This window comes from Schistocerca nitens, chromosome 7 (assembly GCF_023898315.1).
Source record: "Schistocerca nitens isolate TAMUIC-IGC-003100 chromosome 7, iqSchNite1.1, whole genome shotgun sequence".
NCBI classification, from domain to species: domain Eukaryota; kingdom Metazoa; phylum Arthropoda; class Insecta; order Orthoptera; family Acrididae; genus Schistocerca; species Schistocerca nitens.
In genome coordinates, this window is record NC_064620.1 from 139,074,152 (window position 1) to 139,087,293 (window position 13,142).

The 13,142-nt window shown below is 41.2% G+C and overlaps 1 protein-coding gene across 1 annotated transcript in view; it reads left to right on the plus strand.

Moving 5' to 3' along the window:
- LOC126195503 (sialin-like) overlaps positions 1-13,142 on the plus strand; it is a 758,511-nt gene that overhangs the window by 712,625 nt on the left and 32,744 nt on the right. The window contains exon 8 of the mRNA XM_049934131.1: positions 3,241-3,373. Within this exon, the coding sequence (XP_049790088.1) occupies positions 3,241-3,373 (133 nt within the window). The remainder of the gene's footprint in view (positions 1-3,240; positions 3,374-13,142) is intronic.

Consider the following 13,142-nt stretch of genomic DNA (forward strand, 5'->3'; position numbering starts at 1 on the left):
TTCTGTAAAGTTTGGAAGGTAGGAGACGAGATACTGGCAGAAGTAAAGCTGTGAGACCGGGCGTGATTCGTGCTTCGGTAGCTCAGTTGGTAGAGCACTTGCCCGCGAAAGGCAAAGGTCCCGAGTTCGAGTCTCGGTTGGGCACACAGTTTTAATCTGCCAGGAAGTTTCATATCAGCGCACACTCCGCTGCAGAGTGAAAATCTCATTCTGGGAACAGTCAAATAAACCAATTCATAAAAATTTCTCGATTCATTTCTGAATGGTTATAGGATTGGCAAGAACTATTCCACAACAAGAAATAAGTTTGGCCTCTGGTATGAAGCCTGTGGTTAATGAACCAGCGTGGGCGATGATTAATCGGCCCCCTCTACCAGTAGGCACTTTCAAACGGCCGTTTCCTTTCGAGTTGTGCCATATATACTTATTGGTGTGGTTCTGTGAAACCCAAGTTTCATCCAAGTACACTACAGGCCTGGTGTCTTCAGCATGCAAGAAGTGCATTGTACGCAAAAACTTCACTCTTGCTGCTGCAATGTCTCTGCGTTCCATTAAGAATATCCGTCCGCCATTACACTTCTCGAATCGGAAACCAAGGGAGCGGAGAAGATGAAGAACGGAGGTCTCTGAGCCCGAGTAATTAATTTTTTCACGGAGGTCAGCCTGTATTTTTTTAGCCGTTGGATACTCTCCTCTGTCGCAATATGCAAGTACAGTTCTACGCATGAGCTCTTTGTTAAAATCTTCAAAGACGATTGATTTCCGTTCACGTTCGTATCCCTTTCTTCGAGAATCGAAACACTCATTCATGTCTGGAGATTCTTCCAATGACACAGATTTGATAATACGTCCTAGAGTTGATTTGGAGACACCACACACTTTAGCAGTAAGTTTATGAATCTGTGCATAATTTGCCGGCCGCGGTGGTCTAGCGGTTCTAGGCGCGCAGTCCGGAACCGCGCGACTACTACGGTCGCAGGTTCGAATCCTGCCTCGGGTATGGATGTGTGTGATGTCCTTAGGTTAGTTAGGTTTAAGTAGTTCTAAGTTCTATGGGACTGATGAGCACAGATGTTAAGCCCCATAATGCTCAGAGCCATTTGAACCATTTGTGCATAATTTAAGTTATTCCTCGCTTCTTCATTGTCGGCCAGATCAGTAAAATACTTGAGTACATTTTATACGATAATTTTCGACTGTTTACGAATGTCTTTCCGCCCTTTACGCACACCGACCGGAGGAGTACAAAAAGTAGGCCGTTGCTCCTGCATTGTTGTTCACCACCGAACACACGTCAAAGCACCTTTCTAAAGACAGTAAGACACTGAGATCAGACGTGAACACTCGATATAGCACGGTAACACCGAGCTTTCACCTGATCTGATCTACCGCACTGCTAACGGTACCTACATGGCAACAAAGCCGAGAGGCGGGCGAATCACAGCCCGCAGCCCATGCTGGCGGCAGGCAGAGGCCGTGACCTTGAGGATTCTACTTTTCCACTGGCCACTCTAGTCCTGCCACCTGCTGTCTGTGAATGGTTAATGCAAGATGACGTTGAACATGGCGGTGTGACTGGACTGTGTGCTTTGTATCTTGTGCAGCACCTACTGCTGTACATGGGCGATACTGCTAGCAGTTAACAGTGTAACACCAGAAGAATGGCAAATAATGTATTTTACTTACTGTCACCATATGGTATATCGGGAAGAATACCTAATTAAAATTATAGGTGATTTGGGGCTGTACAGGGTGTGAAATTCAGTACACAGAGCTGCCACTTGTGGCTGCAAGAACAGCTCTAATCCGGATGGTCACCAAGTGGAACTGAGCATGGATGACATGAACCACACCTCTTCAGCTTTATGCCCCAATTCAACAGCAATTCTGACTGCGAGTTGTGGTATACCACGACCAGGCGTTCTCAGTGAGTGAGATAGGCTGGAGAGCGCTGAGGTCGCAAATCACATTAACCAACTCGTCCCGTGTGCCAACGGTGCTCTCTGTCGAGAGGTCAGATATTCCATCCACGTCCATGTCAGTGTTAGCTTCCTTGTGCCACGTGAGGGTGGCTTTAGGGTTTTAACAGCACATGCAGCGTGTGGTATTGCATTATCTTGCTGAATAAGAAAAAAAACGCCACAGAGACCTCGACTATGGGGTACAGAAACTACCTTAGCAGGTAGAAAATGTATTGGATCTCGTCGAAAATATTAGCTATGCGCACCAGAGGTGATTGTGTTATTACCCAGAGGCCCTCTGTACCATCAGGCCAGGTGCTGGCCCCTTATGATTATGACAAATAAGCTGCCAAATTTGGTTTCCTGAAGAGTCATTGCACATGTATACATCCATGGTGATGCTGTACCCGGTCTGAGACTCATCTGAAGAGACAGCACGCTGCCTCTAAAAAAATGGTTCAAATGGCTCTGAGCACCATGGGACTTAACTTCTGAGGTCATCAGTCCCCTAGAACTTAGAACTACTTAAACCTAACTAACCTAAGGTCATCACAAACATCCATGCCCGAGGCAGGATTCGAACCTGCGATCGTAGCGGTCGCGCGGTTCCAGATTGTAGCGCCTAGAACCACTCGGCCACTCCGGCCGGCATGCTGCCTCTCCTCTTACGTGCAGGGCTGTCGTTGGTTGCACTGTAGTCGGCAAACCTCTCTGTCAAACGAAGCCGCAACAAGTATACTTTGTTCATATTAAAAGCTTTGTGGCATTAACAGCATTAGAGCAGAAGTTGTGGCACTGTTTCCATTACTAAAAGTCCAAGTATTCCAGAAGGTATAAAGTTTAGAGGAATGAAACCAAGTCTGTCATCAGTAATTGTACCTCTTGGTTTCACTATGGTAAAAAGCATGCAAGTGACATTAAAAAAAAGTAATTTTGTGTTGAAAGTAATGTTTGTTTACTTGTAGGGATTATGTATTCCTGCTCCTTGTGTCAGCCCCTGACATGGCTGCATCCCTGGCAAATTGCACTTTTCGCATTTTGTTTCATTCGAAAATATATGAGGTGGCAAACTTAGTGGGACACCCTCTGTATATAGACGAACTTACTCCAGTCTACTTTGTGGAGTTACACCTAAATACATTTACTTAACCAAGCATGTAGTTCACGTCATGCTGAAGGTGACGTTTGTCGCACGCCGCCTTCACGATTTTTTGATTTTAATGGCCGAAAGTGCCTGTATGTCATGACTCTGTCTGATATTGGTGCTCTTCTGTTGCAGTCGGGAGGTTTCGCGAGTCTGCCGTATCTGATGAGGCTACTCTTTGGAGTTGTCTTTAGCTCTGTGGGCGACTGGATCCTTTCAAAACCAAACAGAAACAAGATCGTGGTCCGAAAGCTGTTCGTCATTCCATGTAAGTGAAACTTAGTCTCTATAGTTACTCATGTTTCAGGAAGCGTTTGCAATGGATGTGTAGCTATCTGTACAATTCTGATATCGTCTTTTTTCTGACTCTTTTGCATGGTAAAATAACCTACAGGAATGTGGACGCCAGATTTCTCAAAATTGAGGTAAGCCTAATTCGTCTGAGGAACGTTCTTTTCAGGGAGCACTATTGAGAAAATTTTGCGAACCAGCATTTGAGGCTGACTGTAGAACGATTCTCCTACTTCAAACGTACAGTTAGCATAAGGACCACGAAGATAAGTTTAGAAAGATTAGGGCTGGTATGGAGACATATATACAGTCGTTTCTCTCTATTTGCAAGTGGAACAGGAGACGACATAACTCATAGTGGTACTCTCCACCAAGCGCCATCCGGTGGCTTGTGGAGAGTGTAAATAGATATAGGCGTAGAAATTCGGGGTAACCACTGGGTGCGGCGCTTAAATCCGGACAAATGAAACTTTTTCCTAAAAGCAGATTTATTAAAACCAAATACAAATTAAAATGAAAATCCGTTTACATATAAGTAGTGGTATTTCACAAGAGTAACATTACTCCATGTAAGCCCCTTCAGTCACAATGATCTCCTACAATCTTGTCCCGAAGCGATCGCATGCACTCTTTAAAACAGCGCTGTCCATATTCGTAAATGCTGCTTCGATAGCAGTGCGTGGAAATGCGACATTATGGTGCCTCGTCTTATTGGTAACTCTTCGACTATGCTCCAAACACAGTAGTTGACGGGGTTCAAATCCGGGCTATTTGGGGGCCAGAACGCCTTTAACTAGAACATGTTAACATTACCTGAGAGCCAGTTTTAGCCTAAATGGCTCATATGAGGACCTCCTCTGCCATCCCACGCATTGTTCGCTTGCTGACATTCAATACTGACGCCAATTTACGCAGCTATTTCCCCGTGCCCTCCAAAATCAGCGCCTGAGCCTTTTCTATGACTGCCGCAGTTCGTGACACATGTTTTCTCGAATGAGGTTTCCTCGCCAGGTTAGCGGAACCCTCCCAAGACTTCTCCAAAGCACTATATTTGGCCACATTCTCGTAAGCAGTTGGTCTCGGCTACCTGAAGAATCGAACTATTTCAGTCGGTGAACGCCCAGAGCGAAGACTTTTGATAATCGCGCCTCTTCGGTTGTACTCTGCACTTTTCCGTAACATCTCGGCCATTTTGAGGTTCTGACTGTTTACTAGGTGCCTACGGCCAAACGCGACCTCTGGCGGAACTACGATATGGCGGGAAATTCAAACTGAAATTTGTCCGGATTTAAGTGCCGCACTCTGTATGTAGTTCATGAAACAGTTCAAAAAGGGTACAGATAAATGGCCTAGAACAATGTTACAGATGACACAGTTTGTGAAAAACTAATTCTCAAATTTTTCACAATGTTTATTGATGTTCAATGGGTCCTCCTTTAGTCACACGGCACACATCTGTTAATCCTATTCCGCCCATACCCGACCCAACATATCAGGAGCGACGATAAAAACAGCTGCTGTGATGCGGTGTCGCTAGTCTTCGAGGTTCTGTGGTAGAGGTCGAACATGAACGCTATCAGTGATGTAACACTACGAGAAAAAATTGCTAGGCGTCCAGTCTGGCAACCGTGTAATGGTGGTCACTCGAGTAGCGCCTGGTCTGCAGCCATAACATGGCGTATCCAGTGATGTGGCAACATCTCTTTCAGGTAACCTCGTATGCGATTGTGGAAATGTAAATGGGCGCCATCTTGTTGAAAGATGAAATCCTTGCTATCATTTCAAGTGCAGCATGTCCAGATAGGTGACGCTATCTTATTGGACATGGTACAGAACACATTAGCTTCCTTAGAATCCTGGACATGTTCGACAGCTGGATGCAGATTCCTGTGTCCCCCAAATGTATGTGAAGTATTGGAAGATCTTTCCTGAAAGACGACAAGTACCTTCGTCATTGAGGATTAATTTGGCTACGAAGTTATCTTTTTCTAGATGCTTCTGCAGATCAATACAGAACTGTAGATGGCGCTAATTGCCATCATGACTTACACCTTGCAGGGAGTGCAATTTGTACAGCTTTGCTCTTAATCGCCTACAGACATTGTCGACACTTTTACCTGAGGTATATTCGTTTCTGCGTTAGTTAATTAGGTAGACTTTGTGGGACTTCGCAACATCACGTCCGTCACCCAGCCCACTGCCTGTTCTGATAAGTTCGGTAGGCCCGACCCTTTTGAATCACACAAACTACCATCCTCCTCGAATTTCTTGTAAACCGGTGATATCTTGTGAAACTTGTTACAGAAAGCTCTTTCTGCACTCGCTGCCAATTGGCAGCGGGCAAACTGTAGCACACAAAATGCTTTCTCTGTTTGCTTGGGCGCCATTTCCAAAAACTACTGTCAGTGGCGCCACTGTTGGCGGATTACCAAACTAAATTGCCGGTATCAAGTTCAAAACAAATTTTGACAGTTTTTCTTTCACACAGAGTGTTATTTATAACATTATCTTTTTTATAGCATTTACCTATACCGAACACTGCCCCCCGCCCCCACGATATGAAAAACGTTTCTCTTTTTGTCAACAGGCACCAGCACACTCGCTATTGTCAATCAGTGGTAAAGACTCGTCAGAAGAGTTGTGTTCTCGACACCAAGAAGGGAAATATCCCAGCTCTAACAGCAAAAATCGGTTACGAATGATTTTAAAACACGGAATAAGTCTGTCCTTCAAGACCATTTATCCAAATAACTCTCCATTTTTATACAGTAGATGCTTGAGTGTGAACAAATCTCATGAGTACTGAAGCACAAATTGCAGAGGGAACTACACCATGCAGCAGACAATTATGACCAGCAGACTCACAGGAGTCGTAAATGACATTATTTTCTTAAATTATTAAGAAAAAAACTAAAGATCTGTTTGAAACATTACATGTAAACACATTTTAAATATGATCTGAAATCACTTCTTCTGGACAACGCCTATGTCACTCGCGAATATTTCATTTAAAACAGGTAGCATTCGTAATACAGCAAAAAATATCTTAAGGACATGAGTTGTAAGCTGTGTTTTATTTGTAATGTGTGTAATGATAAAGTCTAATACTCCCACTTTTATTAAATTTAAACAACAGCACTATTTAGTAAATGCTACACACACACACACACACACACGCACGCACACATACGCAAGTATAGATCACTTATATGTAATCCGTAAAGTGAGTCGTTCTACATCATTTCGATAGGAATCATGCATATGACCAACAGAATGTGTATTTCTTCATTTAAGTAACTAACAAACCAACTCCCACTCCACCAAGGTCACTGTTCGAGAAACGTTGCCCCTTAGCGAACAGCCACATGCGGCTACCACAATTCTTTGATAGCGCAATACTAAGTGACGGCTGGCTCCATGCATCGGAACGCAGGGGAGGAAGGGCTGAACTAGTGGACGGGCGAACTTCCCCAGGTAGAGCAACATAACTTGTCTTCGCTTCCATCCGGCTATGGAATATGGGTCTCAGTCCTGAGATTCGCATCCATGTCCGCCAGCGTGCAGCTAAACTATCCCCTTAGAAAAACGTCACATACAGACTTTTCCACCCGTTAAACCGGCTGACTGCAAACAACTAACGAGTAGAAACTTTGCGTACTTCGCAAACCCCCACGCAGATTCGGCAGATAACAGTTTATACTGCGACGACATTTCACTGCAGATAGTCAATAGTCATCAGAATGCGAGTGCGTCCTGGTTACTCAAAAAACAAACAATGAGAGATTAAATGCGAATTCGGTGGCAGGGGAGAATTTTATTGATTCCACTGAAATACGCTGTGAATGGGCCGATGCATAGTGATTGTAAATTTTGATACCCGTACGCTTACGAGCTTAGCAGTAATTTTTGCTTTCATCTAGTTAACAAATCCATGCTTCCAAAGCAGTAGGGGTTTGCAATATGACTGTTCCTTCGTACTCCATGCGTAATTAGGAAAATAACAAACCATTCACTTAATCTTGTAGGTGGGGCTACATGAGGCTCAGTAAAAACATAGAGACGTTTATGAACGCAGACATAGCGATTATCCAACAATTGTACTGATGTTATCAGGAGCATCCTGGAGAATTTTGGATTTTCAGTGATAGGGCACACGATTTCATGGGCAGACAGTTTTATTAAGAAAAGTTTATTTTAATCCTCAGTTGCATGACATAAATTACTGATGACTAGTTCCGATCTTGTATTATGATAATCTTCAGAACTATATTAAAAAATAAAAAATAAAAGTACCTGTTGAAGTATTTGAACAAAAGCCTAAATCATTTACAGAACTTTTATGTTGTAACAATACCTTTGTGTTCATAATTGGTTACCAGTTTAAATCCTTTAGGCAAAAGTGATCTAGGTGGAATTATAAAATAAAGGAATTATAGCACAGCAGTATCAAATTTTGATTAAGTGTTTCAATTGGTACACAACTTGCTGGTGAGGTCTATTCGTATTGCAGAGGCACTTAAGACAGGGATAATGGGTAGGGATACAAGATACAAGAAGCTGTGAGTCATGGTGTAGGAGGGGGGGGGAGGAGGTACGGCGGGGTGGGGTCGGTCATCTGCGTTCCTATCTACGCTATAGTTCAGTTCACCTACCTCGATAAGATTCTTGCCGATGTCCCTTCACTGTGTGGTAGCAGATACGTGCTAGACAGTGTAAAGCAGTGTTGATGAAACCACCACCTAATACTTACCACACAAAGGCCACTTAACTCTAGTTGAAAGTCAGTTCCTGAAGGTTCATGATTAAAAAATCACCTTTTTTACAAATAGTCTTATACAGTACTAATTATTTTCAGTAAAGAATGAATTAACCATTATTCAAGAATAACAACAGTATTCTAATGGGCACTATTACTTTACTCTTTTTCAAAAAATCATTATATGCATTACAGTGGGATGGTTCCTAAGCAAGTTCCTGCTGAAAGCAGTACTTATTACAATGCAAGTAAGCAAAAAAATTTACCAACATTTTCTTTATTAACTTTTATTTTCAGAAAAAATATTTACCTTACAGTTACTATTAAATATCTCATGACTTTGCATGAAACAAGCTATTATATACAAAGAATGCAAAATTACTGGAAATGTTGAAAATATTTACGCCAACTTATGTGGCTCTCAAATAAACATCAGATACATAACATATTTACTTACTTCTATTAGGCACTTTCCTTATGCCTCTTACCACAAACATATACCAACATCATTTTATGTTTTGAAAATGGCTTAGCGATCACATATTGAGGCGTCACATTACATTATTTTTTCAGTATACCTTTTACATCACTTTCACTCCACATTCATTCGTATTAGTCTTTGGTAATAATTTACCTCCAAAAATATCTTTCTTGTACCAGTTCTCTTATTTTCTGATGACCTTTATTCTCTATGTAAATTTATATACATTATTTACTGCGGTAGGGAAGAAGGAAAGAAAATAGCAAAAAAGTTCCAAATGATGAGGAGTTTGGTTGACAATACAAAACGAAAAGGACATAATATTGCCAACAGCTCGGGATGCCTGATGTTTGTCATACACCTCCTGACGACGCGTCCCCTGAGGCCTATTAACTAGTACTGTCCTCATCATCCTTCTGTATGTATTTCTTCAAATCAATGATATCCCAGAAGTTTGAGCAACTTGACATATTCTAATTTATATGCATTGCCATAAGGCTTGGCCACATTTCTAAAGGGTCCCACATACTCATCTGCGAACTTTTTTGTTTCTGCAGCAAGCTTTTTAGATTTTTCCTTGGTTTTCACCAGCACTAAATCGCCTACTTGAAAACTTGTAGGACACGCTCTCGCATCGTGCCTTCTCTTTCTTTCCAGAGCCTTTTTTCTAATATTTGCCCATGCTACCCTCTTTTTCTGCTCCATGGTCATCTCAGTAAGAGTGGGAAATTCAACTAAGTCAAATAATAAGTTATTTGGTCTGATTCCACACATTAACTCTACAGGTGTAAAACCAGTTGCTTCATGTTTCAGGTGATTAATCACCTTGTAACATTCCTCCTTATGTTGTGTGTGTTATTTACTGTCCTGATATGTAGAACCAGATGTAATACCTGCGTGTATTTTGTATTCTCTGAATTGGTTTACAAAACGTACTGTCATGAAAATCCAACTGTAATATTCTTATACTAAACTGTTAATAATAAGCAATGTAACAAACAGAAATACAGTTACCTATCTGGACAGCAAAACCACAAAAACAAATGTAATAACCGTGTGTGTTTACCTAAGGAATAAGCATCAGATGGTTGAGCAATACAAGAAAAGTTTAGCCGCTCGAAACAAAACTACAGTACCCAATTGCTTAAGCAAACAGACTGATTTCATGAAAGTAAAAGTAAATTTGGACAGGGGGGTTTCTACATCAACGTATTTGGTACTCAACATTTCATTGATTCACTATAAACTGTTTAACGTTACTATTTATCACCATTAATCATTAACTTAGTATTTCCTTTCATTAATACGTAATGTGAAAGCAGCAAACAATTTATCTAATGTGGTCTCTGAATCTGGCATAACCTTACGTAATCATTTTAACACAGAAAATAATAACAATGTTAAGTATGAAGTTCTCAGTTATTCTTTCCATCAATTATTTCACTGATTAATCACTGATTTGCCAACAATATATTAAAGATTTCACAGTATTGGCTGAATACAGGTCACTCGGAATTTTCATTTACCAGGTTAGGATCCTGCTTGGTTTATGAGCGGGATAAATTACCAGGTGGACACAATTGTTAATTTGGATGATGGTTATTATTCTTAAAGCACATTTCAGCTTCCTGGCACACATTATAATACATAGCTAAAATGTCGTACCCTGTAAGCTGTGATCAGCGACGGTGGCGTCGGTGGCAACAACTGCATTAATATCAGAACGGCCAAGAGCAGTCATCCATGTGGGACTTATTTCCTCTTCATAGCGATGATCCATCTTATAATCAATAGCCCGTTTTTCTCCCCATAACAGGCCGTGATAAACTGCAGTTTCCAACCGAGGTAAGACGCAACAATGAGGCGCATTCCACACTATGCTGGCGCCGTACGTGCTGCCTCTAAGGTCACTGGCCACCGAGTGACTTTGTTCGCGCCCGCCAATGCTCGCAAAAAGTTTCCGCTCCCACCTTTTCCTAAGCTTACACAGCTTTCCGTTCCTGACTGAACTAAACTATCTTTTATACTACACATATCTCATACAGCCCTAAGTGAGTGCCGGTAACTATTACATACATAATTACATTATAGCACCTTTTTACATTTAATACTTATAACAAATAAATATCTTTACAATATTTAAAAGTAAATATTACATCCTTTTTCTCGAATTTACATTCATTTTAATCTTATCAAAGAGTTTCAGTATCGACTTCCCTTCAAACAAGATGTCTCTGCTTCTGCTTTAACAGTTTCAATAAAATATTTACAAAATAATTTTAAAAAAATATGAACAATAATGTCACAACCTCTTCTAAGTGAATGCTTCTTGTGACAATATGTCCTACAGAGACAATTTAGTTTTTTCATTATTCTTCCGCACATATTTCCCTGGAGAAAATAAGCTGAAACCTTTATATGTTGTATATTCCATTTGCTTAAACATTCCTCAAACCTCTCGGATGCAAACTGTGGTCCATTATCTGATAACATGGCTTTCGACACCCCAATGTTTACAAATTAATCTTTCTCTAGTTTACTGACTATTATCTTGGACTTTGGCTTTTTTATAGGATAAAATCTAACATACTTCGTAAATCCATCGACTAGTACAAAGACTTATTCACAACCCCCCCTCCCCCCCTCGAAACAGGTAAAGGGCCAAAAAGGTCCACAGAACCGAGATCTAACCTATTTTGAGGTACTACAGAATACAGTGGTCCCTGTACGATCCTGTTATTTGCTCACACCTTCTGACATCTGTCACAAGATTCAAGCCTTTTCTGTACCCTGCGTCACATGTTATCGAAAATTACTACCTCATTCAATTTTGCAATACAATTTCTGACTCCATACTGCCCGTACTTCCAATGCACATAATCTATCAGCAAGTCCACATGTTGTTCTGGGAAATAGATGCGCCATTTTTCCTCATCGTTCTTTCTTCGCCTAAATAGTATCTCCTGATGCATTTTGTAATATTCCGCTATTTCGGAAAATCTGGATGACCTAGCCGGCCTTTTACCAGTTTAATATTGTCATCTTGATTTTGTTCCCTCCTGAGGTTCTTACAAATTCGTTTAAGCGGTCCTTCTTCCTGTAATTGTACTGTTGCCAGCAAAACATCACTCCATTCCCCTTGTCCTAAAGGATCTACTTCCTGCCCTTTTTCTTTCACATTTCTAGACAATACATCGGCTATAATGTTCCCTGAGCCCTTTACGTACTTTATATTAAATTGCTGGAGATACATTGACCACCTCCTCAGTCTGCCGTATTTTAATTGGCATGTCTGCAAATATGTTAAGGCCCGATGGTCACTGTAAACAATTACTTTGTGGCCTAATAGGTAATGTTCAAATTTCTGTAGCCCAAGTATAATTTCTAGAGCTTCCAGCTCCGAAATGCTGTAGTTCTTTTCCGCCTGTTGCAACGATCGACTAGCAAACGCGATCGTTTTGTGAATTTGGTTTTCTCCTTCTGTTTCCATTTGGAACAGTTCCACTCCCAGACGATAACCACATGCATCTGATCAAAGACAGAAAGGCTTGGCAAAGTCAGGGTGGTTTAAGATCTGACTACTTAGCAGCGCCTCTGTAAGTTCTTCAAAGGCCCTCTGACATTCATCTGTCCATCTAAACAGTACATTTCTCTTTAATATTTCTCTCAGACAGGGTGCACTGAATAACTGTACAGGCACAAATTGTCTATAGAATCCAAAAAGGCCAAACATACCTTTTAATTCCTTTCGGGTAGTAGGTGCTAAATAATCCCTAATGGCTTTAATTTTTTTAGGACCGGGCATAATTTCCACTAACAATATGTCCCAGGAATTTTATTTCTTTCCTCATAAACTCAGTTTTGTCTAATTTGAGTTTCATTCCACCCATTCGATTGCTTCTTCTTATCCAATAACATCAGTGATCTTCCCAAGTGGGAGTTGGAATCAACACATCGTCCACATAAACTGTAATTCTTCTTAATAACTGGTCACCTAGCATTTGGGACATTACCATAACAAATGCACAAACGCTGATGTTTAACCCAAAGGGCACAAGCTTGTACTGATAGCACCTTCCCTCGAACAGGAAAGCTGTGTATTTCCTAGATTCTCTCGATAAGGATAGGTTCCAATAACCACAAGTTACATCCATCGATGTGAAAAATTTTGCACTTTTAATTATCATCATCATCATCATCATCATTTAAAACTGATTATGCCTTTCAGCGTTCAGTCTGGAGCATAGCCCCCTTATAAAATTCCTCCATGATCCCCTATTCAGTGCTAACATTGGTGCCTCTTCTGTTGTTAAACCTATTACTTCAAAATCATTCTTAACCGAATCCAGGTACCTTCTCCCTGGTCTGCCCCGACTCCTCCTACCCTCTACTGCTGAACCCATGAGTCTCTTGGATAACCTTGCTTCTCCCATGCGTGTAACATGACCCCACCAACTAAGCCTGTTCGCCCTGACTGCTACATCTATAGAGTCCATTCCCAGTTTTTCT